Genomic DNA, 19068 nt, shown 5'->3' with positions numbered 1-19068 from the left:
TTTACTTGCACAAGTCAAAATCACTCTACTGACTGTCTTATATCATTGAGCTAAAGCTTACACCTCCTCTGTCCCGGTTCAGGCAACATTGACAAGGTGGACCTGAGCAAGTTGGGCTTGATTGAAGGGTCACTGAAGCAGGCCAAGGACAAAATGGCGAACAGCGACCTGGACCGCAAGCTGGCGGAGCTGAATGATGTGGCCAAGAGCCAAGAGGAGATGATCACCGACTACGACAGGCAGATCAGGGAGATCCGGTCTGACATCGCCAACCTCAACGACATCAAGAACACTTTACCCGATGGCTGCTTCAACACCCCATCCCTAGAGCGACCTTAACCCCCTCTCTCTCCACCACCTGTACTCTCCTTCCTCATATCCCGTCTGTACCGCTCCTTCCTCATATCCCGTCTGTACCGCTCCTTCCTCATATCCCGTCTGTACCGCTCCTTCCTCATATCCCGTCTGTACCGCTCCTTCCTCATATCCCGTCTGTACCGCTCCTTCCTCATATCCCGTCTGTACCGCTCTTTCCTCATATCCCGTCTGTACCGCTCCCGCCTCATATCCCGTCTGTACCGCTCCCGCCTCATATCCCGTCTGTACCGCTCCCGCCTCATATCCCGTCTGTACCGCTCCCGCCTCATATCCCGTCTGTACCGCTCCCGCCTCATATCCCGTCTGTACCGCTCCCGCCTCATATCCCGTCTGTACCGCTCCTTCCCACATCTAACACTCGGGCAGAATGCCACCTTTTTACCAAAACTTTTTTTTTTTTTTTTTTTTTTTATACACAAGAGAAGCTACGTTTCATGGTTTTAAAGAAAGAGAAGAAGCAGCTTTGACATGCAGAAACGTGAAATTAACTAAGGGCAGAAAACAAAAAACGTGCATCCATTCTCCTTTGGTGCAGCAGGATAGGAGAGGTGTGGCATACCTCGCTCCATAGTAATGAAAACCCACATGACTGCACCACCTCCAGATTGTTCCTACACTTCTACGTGGAGGACCGTTACACCGTCTTGTTTCATCACAACCTTAACCACCCCGACAGAGAAAACAAGGAAAAATCTCCTCAGCCTTTTCGGATGGGTCTGTCATATGATATAGCATTTGTTTTATTTGATATGGTGTCTAACAAGTTATCCTTACCCATCATTCTAGACCCAAGGGCATGCTGGGAATGGTTTGTCTGAGATTTTTTAGCTATAGGTATTGTGCAACTTCCAATACGTATGTGCCATCCTTGGTGTTATCAACCATTTGTTTAAAAAACAAGCAGTGAAGGAATTCTCACAAGTTTATATATTTTGTTTGCCTTCATTCGCTTCCAAAACTACATGTCTTGCATGGAGAAAGTATTCCTGTTATTATTACACATTTTTACAGTATTCAACTCTACTGGACATTCTGCTCCATACCCACATTAAATAATACTACAGTGTACTATAGAATACTACAGTACTTAGTATAGAATTCTGTAGTAAACTGTACTATACTATACTACACATTGCACTACAGCATTTCCCAAACTCTGTCCTCTGGATCCCAAGGTGTGCACATTTAGTTTTTTGCCCTGGCACTACACCGCTGATTCAAATCAACTCTTCAAGCTTGGATTATTTGAATCGGCTGTGTAGTGCTAGGGCAAAAATACAAAAATGCACCCTTTGGAGTCTCCAGGACAGAGTTTGTGAAATGCTGCTGTAGTATATATCGATCATTGGTAGTACTTACTATAGAATGTTGTAGGATACTATAGTAAATACTACAGTATACTATAGACCACAAAAATACTACAGTAATGTCTGCAAAACACTGCAGTAATTGCTGTAGTATATATATATTACAGGATTTAATTTGTGTGTGCCCTGCCAATTTCCATATCCTTATTTGTGGCACCAATAAGTGACAAGCCTACATTTGGTATTGTATAGATTATATATTGTGTTCCCTGCCGGTTATAAAAAGGACAGAAGCTCTGAACTGTCTGTTCAGACCTCAGTCCTACCTGCCTATAGGTATAGTACATTTTATTTTGTGTATTTTTTCCAGTAGGTTTCCTCAAGGATAACATGTCAAAGATAATAAAACATTATAGTAAATACTACAGTTATTTCCGCAAAAACCCTACAGTAAATACTACAGTATACTACAGTCCGTAAAAACACTACAGTAATTACTATAGTATATACTACAGTTTTCTTACTACAGTGTTTACTATGAACAGTAAATACTACAGTATACTACAGTCATGTCTGCAAAACTACAGTAAATACTACAGTATTCACTATTTTTACACTACATTCACTTTTTTCACTATTATTTTTTCACTCCACTGAATACTACAGTAAAGTCTCCAAAAACACTACAGGGAATACTACAGTATTTAACAATAGTATACCTTAGTATTTTTTCATGTGGGCATGCACAACTGAAAAGCTGTTAAATGAAACCAGCAAGTGCGTCTTTAAAATGGCTCTGATATTTTTGACATTTGAGACAGTCCTGTACCGCCCAGTGAAACAATATGGTTAAATATAATTGTATGTAAAAAAATATATATATATATAATTAACACTACAAATCTTGTTTTTTGTCTGATGTTTTTTCCTTCCTAAGCTGCTGCTTAAAACAGGTGTATTGCAAATCACACATTAATATTTTTTAAGACAAAATTCTACACTATGCAACTTTGTACATTTTGCGTAGCAAGACTTTATCTGATACACTGGTGCTAATAATTATTTCAAATTTTATATTTTTGTGTGAATGTTTTTTATTATGATATAGAGTGAGGAAATATTATTTGTGTAAATATATGCTTAAATGATTCAGGGCTGGCTGATTGTTAAACCCAAGACCCAGCGGCCACTTCGTATAGGTTTTATCGCAAAAAAATCAAACCTCCACATAATATATAAATATATATAAGTTCTGTGGTATAATATGCTTGCTTGTGTACATGGCTCGGTGTTGTTGCCTCATAGCTCTGCCATTATTAATTTGTGTTTAATTATCAGTGGGTGGTCACCAATTAATTGATGAATGCTTTTAAAACAAGTTCAAAACAATGCTTTTAAAACACCTTTATCCTTGACTGATAAATTCCGGACTGTGTAAGGGATGGCCCTAAAGAAGCCATCGGTCTACATTAAGCCTATCGTTTCATTTTACTGAATTTAATTCCTTGACTCCAAGAAAATAAGCTTGGTCACAAGTTGATAGTTAACCATTTAGTATTTTGTGCCTTAATATGTGGTCAATATTCACATCACTTAGTTCCTAACAAGGGCGTCACGTTTATCGCACACATTACGTTTCAGACAAACTCTTTTCACACATTACATTGTCTCCTCACACGTTTGCTACTCAGTGTCCTCGCATTTCAGTAGAACAGCAGGGATTTTGTTGTTGGGTCCAGAACATCAGCCAGTCAGCCAGCCACGATACAGTAAAGGAATAGGTTATAACCTGGAAACCACTCATTCTTCCCATTCAACATCTCTCATCCTCAATAGCCACTCCTTTCCTTAGCCTGCCTTCTATCTTGTTATCTGTTGGATAGTTGTTAGCTAACCTTTTACCCACAATTTTATAGATGTGGCTGCGGCTAAAACGATGTACTCTGCAGTGAACCATCTTTTGCCGTCTCTTAACCCTCCAGGCTACCACACTGCTGTGGAAGAATGTGCAGCACATACTGTTTGATGTATAAAACAGTATTTCTAATTTATAATGTCTCAAGTATTTGTATTATTTTGTTGCAGTAGATGATATGTATGTGTTGCACAATCTTGTTGTGGTCATTTGGCTATGGAGGGCATGTTCTGTTGTACAATATAATACAAAGGCACCAATTCACTGCAACATTTCATTTGTGAGGACCTGAGAAAAACCTGTTTGTGACCCAATTGCCTGTACATCCAATCGTAACATTTTAAATAAATAAAAAAATATTACAGGAATTGCTTCCGTTGACGTGTGATTTTATTAAATGTTATGCTGCCTCAGGGTTCTGTATGTTGCATTTGCTAAAATATATAAAATTTCTTATTAATCTCTTATTTTCTCTTACTTTAATCTTGAGGTTATTTAGTCTTTAGGACGTTCAGGAAAATATTTTTCAGTATTAGATACAGTGGGGCAAAAAAGTATTTAGTCAGCCACCAATTGTGCAAGTTCTCCCACTTAAAAAGATGAGGCCTGTAATTTTCATCATAGGTACACCAACTATGACAGACAAAATCAACCCTTTTTTCCCGCTGCTGCATTCATGATCCCCAAAAAATCCCCTTGTTCACTCTCCAAACGTGTTTAGCAACCAAGACTTGACTGCACATTGAATTGACACAATCAGAAATGTCTATTGAACTGCTAAAAAATGTCTATTGAAATGGGGGGGGGGGGTTGTGTCATGTTTTCCTTTAGAATTATTTCTGTACATGCAGGAGGGGTCCTAACAAATCACCGCTCCTGTGTGTGTGTGTATGTGCCGAGGGTGTGGTGTTGAAAGGGTCCTGTGCTAGCGGGAAGGGTGCGGCTTTTAGGGCGCGTGTGTGTGACTGGTGCACACCTCAGTCGGTCTGATTACCGTGTCAGAGCATGACACTATAAGGGTGTGGCAGCCATTTTCAAACAGTACAAAACTCATAGCCCTTAGGCACCTTTTTTCCCTTATCAGGAATGTACTCATCGCTGAAGGATGTGTCTTTCTGTTTGTCTGGCTACACGTCTGATTCCAAGGGTGTGGCTATAGAATGTTAAAAGGTACATTCCATGAATTTGTACAGTATTTAAATCATGGAAACTTGTTCAAATGAGGCATATGAAAAATATCTGATTTATTGAACAGGTGACTAGAAAAGTTGCCTTGTGAACTGAACAAATATGATCATGTGTATGAGGTGTGAAATACAGATTTTCAAGCTTTTGTTCTTTCACCTGTAACTGACTTGTGTCCCTTTTTATGGTGGTATTATGCTTCACATGGTGTTCCCCACCCAAAGTCGAACAATACCGTCCATATGTTCAAACACGAAGTGTGTGAATCATTCTTGTTCTGGATTGGTAAATAACTGCCAACCCTTGAGGAGATGGGGAAAAAAAGTATTATTACTATGGTGAATGTTCTATACAAAGTGCTGTTGCTCAGGAACACATTTACGTTTCCAAATAAACAGACTTAAGTGATGTTGGCAGATGATAGATATTGGATTGAACAATTTCCAGGCTGCGTGTAAAATAGGTCTTCTGACCTCAATGGGACTTCCTGGAATAAATGAAAGGTTTATATAAATAAGGGGGGGGGGGGGGGGGGGGGGGGGGGTCGTGTTGCACATGGTTTAGCTTGATTTAAGCAATCAAGTTAATCCTGATATTGAAAACCATTGCACACATTGAAGAAAATTACAGCTTCAACTGTTTGCTTGTGATAAGTGCCTCATCTTCGATTTTTACGGTGTTCTAGGCTTCTCCGTTGAAATCATCAGCAAAACAATAACAAACCCTTTAAAGGAAATGGCAACAACTACATATGTCAGGTCTTTTGGTTTGAGGTTTTGGTTTTCATATTTTTTCTATTGTGGGGTGTTCTCTTAATTTTGCACTGTAGAAAAGTTGCATATTATTTGTAATTATGCTTTTGATGAGAAGGTGAAAATACACAAGCATAATCCAGTTGTATTCACTATTCTAGTAACACACCATTAGGATACATATTTCTGTTTAACTTTGTTTTCTATTTAAAGTATTCACTTATTCATGTAACATATGGGAATTAGATCTTCTAGATTCACATTTTGAAATGTTCCAATGAGCATGTCTAGTGAATTGTGAAGCGGATGTAAACATTTCTGTAAAAATCCTGAGTGAGTGACTGGCTTTCATGCTGCATCAAACAACACTTCTCTTAATTCATGTCTTGACAATGTCCATAGTAGTGATACAGAGCCAGACATTTCCTGTGAGAGTGGGCACAGCCAGTGTATGGCCTCTGAATCACACGTGAGTAACCTTCCAGCTGTGAGACTGTCCTCGACATGCCACAGCCTGCCACGGGGAGGTGTTAAAAGAAGCTCACCTGGGGATGTTGAGCAGAAACATCAGGTGTAGCTGGCCTGATCATCCTGTTAGTTTGATTGTACTTATATGAGAATTTTGATCTACTTAATTCCCATTCGATTTTCTGTGACCATGAAGAGCAGTTGGATATTTCTGTGTGGACTTTCTCTTTGTACCTGGTCGTCTATCCAAGGAACCTACAGATATGGAGGATGTGAGTGTCTACTAACTTTTTACCTGATGAATAATATCAACATCCTAAATTATTGTAGTTATATCTGCATATATAATCAGCCTTCAGCATTTTAAAATTGGTTGTTGCTTCTGAGTTGGGTACATGAATTTATAATTATTTGACCTCTTTCACACTCGGAGGATAGGAGGTAGCCGACAGAACACAATTTTAGCTAATTGGGCTACCTACAGCAGTGGTATTCCTGTAAATCTGTATTTGTGTATTCTGTCTTTGTAGATATAAAAATGACACTTTTGATCTAAGGATATTTACCACAGGTATGCTTTTAGGGGAAAAGGGGGTTTATGATTTTCAGAAACATGATTGTACTACAGAGTTACATAGACTATAGTATAGTAATATAGTCTATGGAGGTCTCAGTAGATCTTGATATTAAACTGGATATGTTTACTTGTGGTACTCTTAGCAAAGATAATAAATCCTCAACACTTTCCTTACTGTGTGGTGCGGTGGTAAATATATCCAAAGTGACTTAGCCATGTGCGCATACAATTTACATATGGGTGGTCCCGGAAATCGAACCCACTATCCTGGTGTTGCAAGCCCTACGCTCTACCAACGGAGCTACAGAGGACCACCTTTGATAAGTTGCTGATTTTAGATGTTTTTTAAAACTTTTGAACAGCCATACTGACCTGGAAAGCTTGAATCACTGCATTATTGATGGGTCTTCCCCAAATGGCAGCCTATTCCTTAGATAGTGCACTACTCTGAGTCCCACACAGTAGTGCACTATATAGAAACAGGGTGCCATTTGGGACACAGACAATAACTCATGTCTCCTCTTAGGGCATGACGACTTGATGTTCTGAGCTCTGTACATTTCTATATTACCCCATCGACAAAAACAGCTACAAGCTGCAGCCTGTCATTATCACAGGAACTCCTCAGAGTTATCATTTAGTGTGTGAAAGGAGAATTTGATATCCTAAGGCTAATTTATGCTTGGGAAAATGGTCATCAAATAATTGATGACGGACAGTATGTGTTGGCTATGATTGTACAAACCATTACTATAGCAAACAGACACATTTGCTTGACTGCAAACATTGTGTTGCCCACAGTGGGTGCTTGATATCAGAGAGTATCTTTCGTCTCTCATCGCTTGGGAATGAGGTATTATGAGATCTGGGTCTGCTGACAGTGGTTTAAACTTCACACCACTGTGAGAAAGGACAGGCTGTGCAACTCCCAACCCCTCCTTACATTGTATAAAGATGGTAGCCAACATAATTATATATTTTTTCTGTGTTGACTGTCAAAGGACTATCCTTAACTCTTCATGGTCAAGAAGATTTGTGAGGGGGAAGACTGTTTATCCCATAGCCTGAACAAATACACCCAAATTAATGTTTTTATGATTTTAGAAAATGTTAGATCTCATCTTAAACACAGTTTTCACCTCACAAATGTCCCAACAATGTATATTTCACCCCTGTAGCAGACATCTGTAAATGCAATGGAAAGTCACGTTATTGCTTGCCTGACTCTGGGGGCCTCCATTGTGTGGACTGCCAAGACAACACTGAGGGAAGGCATTGTGAGAGGTGCAAGGAGGGATTCTACCACCAGAGGGCAGGAGACAGTTGTCTGCCGTGTAACTGCAGCCCTATAGGTGAGTGAACAGAACAGGACGGAGTAAGAAATGATAACCATACCTGGGCCGGTATTCAGAAGCGTCTCCAAATATGAGTTCTGATCTAGGGACAGTTTAGCCTTTTAGATCATAATGAGTAAAATGACACAGGTAGAGGGACCTGATACTAGATCAGTAGTCCTTCTCTGAGACTCAATGAATACAGCTCCTGGTGTATTTGATAATGGATTCCCAGATGTCCAGGTGGTGAGGTGATGTATGGTGTTTCTTCCAGGTTCTGTAGGCGCACACTGTGACAGTAGAGGACGCTGCAGCTGTAGAGCGGGAGCACAGGGGGAAAAATGTGACCAGTGTCAGAATGGAACACCTATCAGCTCAAATGGCTGTGCTGCTAATGGGTAAAACTTTTTATCCACAATTTGTATTCCCTTCGCTAAACCTTAATGTTGAGCTGTGGATTAGATAGATGACTATTAAATGTGATCATGTATTTCTTGTGCAGTGGCCAGCTCACTGACAACTCAGTGACAGCTCAATCTCTACCTTGCTTTTGCTATGGGCACTCGACTGAGTGCTCCACAGCCAAGGGATACTCAGTTCACACAATCACCTCAACCTTCGACGATGGTAAGTTTACACCCATTCAGCTGATCAGAACATAAACATCAGTAATATATACACTAGTTCATTTGGTATAGTATCAGTAGGTTAAATGTCTGCCAATCTTCTGTTTTTCAGGGCCAGAGGGGTGGCGAGCTGCCACAGTTCACGGTGTGACCCCGTCTCAAGTCCACTTCCGCTGGTCCCCCACTCATCATGACATTGAGGTCATCTCCAAAGACATCCTGCCTGTTTACCTCTATGCCCCTGGTGAGAGCTGCTCTCTCTGCTCCCTGCTCTTAATATTGATCCCTCACTGCCTTACTTAGGAGAAACGCTAAAGAGTGTACTACTATAGGGCTCTGGTCAAAAGTAGTGCACTATATTGAAAATAGGGTGCCATTTGGACGCATCCAATGCTTTTTCCCGACAAAAAAAACGAAGGGTGCAGGTAGGAAAGTATGCAATATTATAGTGAGTACTGGATGTGTTACACCACACGCCTCGCCATACAGTCACCAGTCATCTATTAATTATCTGGTTTTCTGTCTTTTTTTGTGATGGCTAGACTCTTACCTGGGCAACCAGGAGCTGAGCTACGGTCAGAACCTGTCCTTCTCCCTGAGGCTGGACCGAGGGGTTCGCCATCCGTCCATGGCTGATGTGGTGCTGGAGGGATCTGGGCTGAGCGTGGCAGCTTCCCTGGGAGACCTGAGGACCATCGTTCCCAGTGGACAGAAGATTACCTACACATTCAGGTTGGAATCAGCCGAAGCACTGTGCTAGACAGATAAGCTTGATTTTAGCTTTAGGCAAAATGTAAAGTTATAAACTTTTTTTAAACTTCTGTTCCCTAAAGAAAGGAAACAAGATACAACACACAGCTATGGGGTCTCGCGAGAGCGATAGCGTATCCCTGTAGCTGTGTATCCCCGTAGCTGTGTATCCCCGTAGTTGTGTATCCCCGTAGCTATGGGTTGTACCAAGTGTACTGACAGTCTCAGGGCAGGTACAAACATAATTTAATCTGCGGGAAATAGGTATGCAGGTGTGGTGGATAGTGAGATGGATGCCAAAGACATAATTGAGAAACATGAGACGATTTCACATCATGGATGTGAAGGGGTCACTGTTTCTCACACAACTGAATGTAAAAGCTTACTAACAGTTAGTAAGCCAGAGGGTCATCTGCTTCTCTGATTCAAATTAATTACAATTAAGTGGAAAATGGCTAGTTGCCAAGCAGCTTATCTTTAAATGGTCAAATCCAATCCTGTCTAATACAACAAACTGTACCATACCATGACTCGGGTCAATTCGAGTTGAAGGCAGTCATTTCCGGAAGTGATTTCAATGAAACAAAAAAATTGAAAAATGTTTTAAATAAATAGTTTATACTCCTCAGTTTATTGAGAAGTCATTGGCCATACACCTAATGCACACTGTTTTTTTGTTTTGTTTCCATATTTATTCTCATATTCATTATCTACATAATAATTGCAGGAATAATTACACAGTAACAAGGACAAGATGGTGTAAAATGTGACTGTGAAATACATAATTATAATACTCATGTTTCCTCAGGCTTTATAAATCTGTGCACATCTTAGGTAAACATGCTGTGTCTTTCATTCTCAGACTGAATGAGCAACAGGGCAGTGAATGGAGGCCCCACCTTTCATCTTTCCAGTTTCAAACACTCCTCCACAATCTGACTGACATTAAAATCCGTGGGACATTTGGAGAAAATGGTAAGTACTTATTTTTGTATCACTCAGACTATACGATTGGTTACCGTGTACATCAACAGATCCTTGATGTTACACCTTCTCCTGAATATGTTGTAAATAAGTACTTTGGAACAGTTTTAAATCTAGTTTATTAAAGTATTTTCTTTTATATAATCTTTCTAAATAAGTTTTCAAAAATGACAGTATTACACATCCTCATCACATTGCCTTGTCTTCATCTTTTGTCAGTCACTCAAAAAAAGCAATGCCTTACTGTCCTCTAGGGCGTGGTTACCTTGACGACGTGCACATGCAGTCTGCCCGTCGAGGTGCCGGTTCCCCGGCTGCATGGATACAGAAATGTACCTGCCCAGTGGGATATGAGGGCCAGTTCTGTGAGAAGTGTGCTGCAGGGTATAAAAGAAGTTCCCCAAGCAAAGGTCCATATAGCTCCTGTGAGCCCTGCAGCTGTAGAGGAGGAAGCTGTGACTCTGAAACAGGTCGGTGACATTTGAACTTTGTCCAAGTGTTACTGTATGTTTGTCTTAACAGATTTTGTTATTTTGTTGTTAATGATGAGATTTGGGACAAACCTCCTTTTGCAATATGCACATCCCTGGATAAATTATAGTTATAGACATGTTCAAATCAATTATTGAAATATAATGTTCATTTGTTGTGAAAATGAATTTGAACATGCCCAAAAGTGAAATGTGATTTTGTGTTGTTGTTCCACAGGAGACTGTTACTCTGCAGATGAGACCCCTGGTCGCCAGACCTGCCCGCCAGGGTATTATAATGATCCTGCCCAGCCACAGTCTTGTCTGAAGTGTCCCTGTCCCAATGGAGGTGCCTGCTCCGTAAGCCCAGGTTCCCTGGAGATCAAGTGTGACCTCTGTCTACCTGGCACCACTGGTGAGTCACAGTCACAAATGGCATCATATTCCTGTTTGAGATAATTCAAGAGTGTGCAAAGCTGTCATCAAGGCAAAGGGTGGCTACTTAGAAGAATCTAAAATATATTTTCATTTGTTTAACACTTTTTTGGATACTACATGATTCCATATGTGTTATTTCATAGTTTTGATGTCGTCACTATTATTCTAGAAAATAATGTAGAAATAGTCAAAATACCCTTGAATGAGTGGGTGTGTCCAAACTTTTGACTGGCACTGTATGTGTATGTATATATATATATATAAATCTTTTTTTTCTCATATTGTACCTACCTCTTCCTCCCTCCTCACTCTCAACAGGCTCACGTTGCCACACCTGCCAGGATGGTTTCTATGGCGATCCCTTGGGTGAAGATGGCATCCAGAGGCCTTGTCGGCGCTGCCAGTGCAACGGGCACATGGAACCGAACACCGTCCGTAGCTGTGACCCACAGACAGGGGAGTGCCTGAAATGCCTAAAGCATACCACTGGCTTCTTCTGTGAAAGCTGTCTGGAGGGCTATCACCACAGCATACCATCAGAGGCATGCAAACGTAAGGACAACACCTTGTTCGCTCCCCAAATCCAGCTCTTTCACACTTAGACACATGACACATATCTCCTCCTTTCGCTTCCAACAGTTAAATATTGTCTACAATTTTATATACATTTTAACAGTTGTTTTCATTTTACGTTCTAGCTTGTGGCTGCAATTCTCAGGGCTCTCTGTACAACAAATGCAGTGACCAGGGCCAGTGTTCTTGCAGAGAAGGCTTTGAGGGTCTGAAGTGCCAGCGTTCCGAGTGTCCCTCCTGCTTCAACCTTGTCAAGACTGAGGTAAAACCCACTGGGATTATTTGATCAATGCCTCATCTTTCCATTGAGGTCAAACATGTCACAGTGCTCTCTCCATTGATTAAATGGCAGCACAGTGTTCATCCCTAATGGCACCCTATTCCCTATATACAGGCCTTGGGAATAGGATGCCATTTGAGACGCAGACACAATAACTGGAGCAGAAATTAGGTTACAGGCTGTAATATTTGTCCTGGCTCACCCTGTCGCTGATTCAACATCCTTATACAGTAGCTTAGTGGCGTAACGAAGGAATAGTTGGAATTTTGTTACGAAAGGAGGAGGTTTACAGAGTTGTGGTCTTGCATCAGTATTTCTTACAAAATTCCTCTCAGTAAATGTAGCCTCTACCACCTGGGAGGGGAAAGTACTTGCCAGATAAATGAAAGAGTTGTGTTGGTGTGCAAATGCCACGTAATCTGGAGCTGCTGGCCCTGCATCCCAAATGGCACCCTATTCCATATATAGTACACTACTTTCGACCAGAACCCTACTAAATAGGGAATAGGGTGACATTTGGGATGCCCCCTATCTTCAGGATGTAGTGTGGGAGGAGGAATTACAAGGAGCACTATGTGAAGCATTGAAACACAACAGTTAACCTATGAAGTTATTGCATTATCAAAACGAATACCTTGCAGGGTTTGAATTTACTGCTCCATCTCACACTTGCTTCTAATTACACATTCTGAATGTACTATATTGTCCTACAGTATTAGTAATGCAGAGGTGTGTGTGTGTGTGTGTATATATATATATATATATATATATATATATATATATATATATATATATATATATATATATATAATTATTATTACATTTTTTTGTCAACCTTTAATGTCGCTAACCCAGACCCAAATCTTTTGTGAATGCTTGCCTCCAGCCAGCTAACTTTTTGAGGACTCCCTAAAAACACGCCACTTCAATACAGCTATGACCGGAAGTGACTTTTCGTAGCAGGTTAGGAAAGCATTTTTGCTAACCCTAGCCCTTTTTCTAACCTTAACCTAATTATCCTAACCTGCTAAGTTAATTATCCTAACCTGCTGCGTAAGTTATCCTAACGAAAAAGTCACTTCCGGTCGTAGCTCTATCAAAGTGGCATGTTATTAGGGAATATCATATTTTTGTCTATCACCAGAGATTAACCTTTCATAAGCTCTTTTTAAAGCTTTCCTATCCCGATGGTTCATGTGTTGCAGATGGAGGGGTATAGTCGTAAACTACGGGAGATAGAAACTCTGTTTACAGGCATGGAGAGTGGCAGTCTGCCAGTTAATGACGCCCAGATGGAGAAAGCCATCAGAACAGCAGAGGACATAGTCACAGACCTGCAGAGAAATGCACACACTCTCTCTGGTAAGTCATTCATAACTGGTTATACAATGTAGATACTAGATAGTGTCAGAGGTTCACTCATTTGCTAATGAATCAACATATATTAAAACAATTCAGGATGGTTATCAGGCATCTGAAACATGGTGAAGCAATGTCCATGCACTGTATCTCTGTCATACCCCAATGTATCACACTCAGTTTGTGAAGCAATTGGTTAAGAAAGTGCGAGGCAGATCTCATGTTGGTGGTTTGTTTTGCTCTATTGAATAGAATCAGAGAAAGACTTACAGGCTCGGCTCTCAGACATCAGTGCAACCCAGCTGAGTGAAGGCAGAGACATCCAGGCGATCTCCAACACCGTTGACAACATCAAGCTGCAGGACCAGAAGTACCAACGACAGGTATCTGATGTCCAGACACTCATCAGCGATGTGCGGCGCAAACTTGAAGAGGCAAGATTCAACATCAAACAAGCTGTGAGTAATACAGTAGTACAGTAGTATCCCACTCCGTAGTATTCTACTTTTGTCGCTGATGTCATTGTCATCAAATAAGGAGAGAGTAAAGGACAGATGCATATATCCAAATGTATGCTTGTTAATAATCCATTTCATTAGTGTTTACCTTCCACCCCCATTTTAGGAATTCCCCTTAGGTGATGCAGAGGCGGGCACGTACACCCTCTCTTCTCTGGTTCAGAGAGCAACAGACCTGGCTGAAAAGTTAGTACTGCACCCCTCCATGTCACATTCATACAGACTGGAAAATCCCATGTTAGAAAATGACTTGTGGTGCTATGAATGACTCTATGTTGTGACTGTTTATTAGACATCAAAGCAAATCAGGGACAGTGGAGAAGACAGCAAACGGTGCCCTTGCAAAGTCAGAGAAGTCCCTGGCACTCATGAGATCGGTCATGACAGGGGAAAACAAGATCAAGGAGCTTGTCAGTGATCTCAAAACCAAGTAAGAAACTCATGTCTTCATACAGTACAATACCCATGATCTCCTGTGAAAATACAGTAGACGATATATCCTCTACTAACAGCCATGTAATGATCTGCATAATAACATAGTTGATGAACCGTTGTTGTTAGATTGATGAGATTAACCCTTTCATTTTTCTCTGGTCAGGTATGATGAGAACTCAGCCCAGGTGAAGGCCATGGAGAGCCTGGCTACTCGCCTGAGCAGCTCTGCCCGAGATGAGAGCAGGATGGCAACTGACACTCTGGAGCAGATAGCCTCCCTGGAGCCGGGAATCCCTCGTCCTCTCAAGGTACTGAGCAGAACAGGCCTCTCATCAGGCTCATTTCTCTCTGGTCTCTATTTGGGGACTACTTTCAGGTCAAGAATTCTGAGATACCTTATTCATAATAAACATACATTGATAGTTACAGTGTCTGTGTCCTGGAAATGAAGGAGATAAAGACATTCAACACCTTTCACTATGAACAACTATTGGCAGCTGAACCTGTCTCAAGGCATGTCTGTAAAGCTAGATCTCTAAATCGTTTCCTTGCGAAGCTACATTTAAACACAACAAAGCAATTAATGATCAAGAACATGAGTCAGCAAAAAATGCATGGGGGGACGTCCTAATTAAAACCTGGCTGGTGAGGAAACTAGGGCAGTTCTCCACAGATTTGTGAGCATATGTAATTACACTTGCACAACACACTGAGTCTGACTGAGCTTCTTTTTCTGGCAGAAGGACATTGACCGTGTGTTGGCTAAATTGGATGGCCTGAGAGAACGGGTGGAGAAGAACCTAACAGTGTACCAAGCACTGCAAGAGGACACACAGGAGGACAAGGCCGCAGTAGAGGATCTTCTGGCCCAGGGGAAGGCAGCTCAACAGGTACACTAGAGGCCTTTCACTATTCACTTGTCATCATTTAGACATCTTTCTGTGTAGGATTGGTAGTATATAAAATAGTATTACTTATATTCCAACTTCAAAGGTTTCTGAGAACTGTTTTTATGCAACCTCTGAAATTCACTGTTAGATTATCCAACTGAACTATTTCAAAAGTGTCGCTAATGACTTCACTAACCCTTATGAATGGTAATAACTGACACAATGTTGATTGTTGGTGTTTCTCTCCTACAGAAATATGACCAGCTTCTTGACAGAGCAAATGATGCGAAGGCTGACACAGAACTGGCCCTGAAGGATATCACAGATAATATTGATGGGGTGGATAATGTACTGGAGATGCTAAGAGGTATGAAAAGCCTTTCATATTTCTATAGGGCTCATTCCCACTACAGCACAGTATGAATATGAATAAACTATCAGCATTATATCTGACAAGGCTGGCCCACATATTAGAAAAGCACAGTCACACAGCAACTGTAATTATATCTCAGAGCTTTTACTCTTGAGTGTACAAAACATTAAGGACACCTGCTCTTTCCCTGATATAGACTGACTGAATCCATTTGAAAGTTATGATCCATTATGGATGTCACTTGTTAAATCCACTTCAACCAGTGTAGATGAAGGGGAGTAGACAGGTAAAAAAATTATTTTTATGCCTTGAGACGATTGAGACATGGATTGTGCATGTGTGCCATTCAGAGTGAATGGGCAAGACAAAAGATTTAAGTGCCTTTGAACTGGTTACTGTAGTAGGTGCCAGGTCAAGTGCACTAGTTTGTGTCAAAAACTACAACATTGCTGGGTTTTTTCACACTCAACACTTTCCCAAGTGTATTAAGAATGGTCCACCACCCAAACGACATCCAGCCAATTTGACACAACTGTGGGAAGCATTGGAGTCAACATGGGGCAGCATCCCTGTGGAACGCTTTAGACACCTTGTAGAGTCCATGCCCTGACATATTGAGGCTGTTCTGAGGGCAAAAGGGGGTGCACCTCAATATTAGGAAGGTGTTCTTTATTTTTTGTGCACTCACTGTATTTCTCAGTTTAATTAATAATGATTTACTACAGCACTACCGGCAGTTACAGTAGGTGAAAATTAATCATTCAAATGTTGTTTTACTTTTCACCAAATACAATGATTCTCTCATCTAGAAAGTGTTTAACATATTTATGACATAATATCTGCGACAAAGCAGGGTAAATATATTTAATATATTAAATCATTGTAAATAATAATACTCTTCATAGGTTGCACCTCCGTCACATCATTTCATTGCTATGAATGTTCTCCAAGCTGCGCTCTACCGGCAATGCAATAGTGGCGCCCTAAAGTCGTGATAAGCCCAGTCATTCTGGACGTAAGCTAACGACTGTTTAGTCAAAATTACTATTACAATTGCCTGGAAATACGATGACATTGCTAAAGTAGTCAAATGTTTATTAGGAAACAACATTGCCAGCAATATCATGTTGTCAAATTTACTTTAGACAGATGGCAATGTTGTTATTAACTAGCAAAGTTTGTAAAAAATAATAGCTAGTGATGCTAACGTTAGTTAGCTAAAATCCTCCCCTCAATCTTAGCTAACTAGCTGCATCTATACTGTGTCTAAAGTCAATCTGGTGACATCAAAAGGTTGTCGTTCTATTTATTTGCCTTCTTTCGAATGGCATTGTATTTCCAAGGCACGGTAATACAATTTTGCTGAAGTCTCCATCAGCACTCATTGACAATGCATTGAGTAGAATTGTCAGTTAGGCATCAGTCCAAAACGAACGTTCAAAACAATATTGTGACGAAACATGCAACCCTTGAATAGACACACATGCCAGAAATCACTGATGCTTATGTCTGAGTCTTTTGTATTCTGCAGGGTTTGATGGCCAGATCAACAAGAACAAGGCATTGGCCGACGAGGCCATAAAGAAACTCCCTGGCATCAACGCCACCATTCATCAAGCTGTTGGCAACAACTCAGAGACTCTATTCATCATAGGCAATGTGTCTGGAGACTACAATGATGCACTGGGCACTGTCAGCAGCCTGGAAGCTGTGGTCTCTCGACTGGAGGTACCTTAACAGACCCCTTCCTTTCAATAGAAATATCCAACTAGGGTTCATATGCTAATCCACAGCTTGTGCCTTTAGCTAGAAGCTCTAGAAGGAGAATGTAAGTTGGGCAAAACAATGAGTTTAACGTCTCGAGTCACTTATGCTTATGAGTCAATTTGATTCCAGACATGTCCTATTCACAACCAAAATACTAACATTTTAGGCTACCAGGCGTGATTCCAAATGTATTTTACCAAGTATGCATGGAAACTTCGAGATGAGCTCATTTGACTGTTTGTTGATCTCAACAGAGAATGTCCGGCTCTTTACCAGTTCCTCCTGCTGGTCTGTTGAAGGACGCCACCAAGCTGAAAGAGGACGTGCAGGGTCTGCAGAAGCAGGCAGTGGCCACTGTGGCCCAAGTGGCAGCAGAGAGGGCTAACGCTGAGATACAGAAAGACAGAGCTGCAGAGGTCCGTTTCAGTGCGATGCTCTCAGACATGACATGTTAAACCTAAACAAACCTGGGTCAATGTAAAGGATTGACGTGAAACACTCCAGTACACCACTTCAGCACACACAAATAGTTCTGAAAATAAATATATTTTTGCCAATTAAAGGTCTGTAATGCTTTGTAATGTACTTTCGTCTTAAGGCTTCAATGGGAGCAACTGTCGCTTACAACAATGCCAAGCACACCAGAGACGCTGTGGGAGAAACACTCCTGGTCATCAATAACCTTCTGAGCATGATCGGTATGTTCCACTAACAACTACAAACAGCTAACTCGCACCAAACAAAATCACTTGTGTTTTTGTCTTATTGCCGCACCATCCCATCTTCATATGACCACTGTTTTATGACATTATTATGATGTTTGTTGGTGCTGACAATTGGTACTCTCCTAAAAGGTAAACCTGGCAGTGTGGACGAGGAGAGGCTAGGGGAGTTGGAGCAGTCCATCACCAGTGCTCGTGGCCAGGTCAACCTACAGCTCCAGCCTCGACTGCAGGACCTGGAAGAGAAGGAGGCCAGCCAGAGGACCAGGTTGACTGGCCTAAACCTAGATATCGATATGATCCTGGATGACATCAGGAACTTAGAGGACATACACGCGAACATCCCTAAAGGCTGCTTCAACTCCCCACCTATTGAGAGACCTTAATCCCCACCTATTGAGAGATCTAAAGTTCACGTCCCAAATGGCACCCTATTCCCTAAATAATGCACAACTTTTGACCAGGGCCCATAAGACTATTCAAGAAATAGTGCACTATAAAGGGAATAGGGTTCCATTTTGGACTCAAATATATAGGGAATAAGGTGCCATTTGGGACACAAATTTAGTGTCTGAATGTAACATGTAAGAGAAAAGGAACTAAATGTATGTATAACTGCCTGCAACAACAAAGAAATCTGTGAAATGTTCAAACACGAGGAGTAATATTTTGTCAATGGTAATGCAATATTTTTGGTGATCTAGTGTTAAAAACAATGTTTTTTCTGTTGTATTCTGTCAAATAAACTTCAATATTTATTCCTTAACAACACAAACCCAGATCTGAAAGTGGAATTGTAGCTCATTTTACATAAAATTCCAAAAAATTGATGTTTTCAGGACTCCTTACCAAATAAGTCAATGAACAGAATAAAATATAAATCAAACATCTCTTCATATTATATCTATAAATCCTCTACTCATACAATTTCCTCAGGTTCTATGAGACCTTCGCTCCCACTGGTCAA

The 19068-nt window shown here is 40.9% G+C and overlaps 2 protein-coding genes across 2 annotated transcripts in view; both read left to right on the top strand.

Annotated features, from left to right (window-relative positions):
• LOC129824004 (laminin subunit gamma-1-like) overlaps window positions 1-3968 on the top strand; it is a 75367-nt gene extending 71399 nt beyond the window's left edge. The window contains exon 28 of the mRNA XM_055883246.1: window positions 83-3968. Coding sequence (XP_055739221.1) covers window positions 83-339 — 257 coding nt within the window. The 3' untranslated portion in view covers window positions 340-3968. The remainder of the gene's footprint in view (window positions 1-82) is intronic.
• A 2182-nt stretch (window positions 3969-6150) lies between these two features.
• LOC129824002 (laminin subunit gamma-2-like) lies at window positions 6151-18991 on the top strand. The gene is made up of 22 exons (XM_055883243.1): window positions 6151-6277; window positions 7761-7934; window positions 8191-8314; window positions 8419-8543; window positions 8655-8786; window positions 9085-9274; window positions 10155-10267; window positions 10531-10746; window positions 10985-11161; window positions 11503-11736; window positions 11883-12019; window positions 13243-13399; window positions 13649-13854; window positions 14021-14100; window positions 14207-14344; window positions 14513-14657; window positions 15090-15239; window positions 15492-15606; window positions 17144-17340; window positions 17634-17795; window positions 17978-18077; window positions 18234-18991. The coding sequence occupies exons 1-22, from the start codon at window positions 6151-6153 to the stop codon at window positions 18485-18487; spliced, it is 3453 nt and encodes a 1150-aa protein (XP_055739218.1). The 3' UTR covers window positions 18488-18991.
• The last annotated feature ends 77 nt before the right edge of the window (window positions 18992-19068 follow it).

The sequence above is a fragment of the Salvelinus fontinalis genome, chromosome 26 (assembly GCF_029448725.1).
Source record: "Salvelinus fontinalis isolate EN_2023a chromosome 26, ASM2944872v1, whole genome shotgun sequence".
Classification (NCBI taxonomy): Eukaryota; Metazoa; Chordata; class Actinopteri; order Salmoniformes; family Salmonidae; genus Salvelinus; species Salvelinus fontinalis.
Note: the sequence above shows the minus strand (reverse complement) of the source record. Positions and strands in the feature narration are given on the sequence as shown.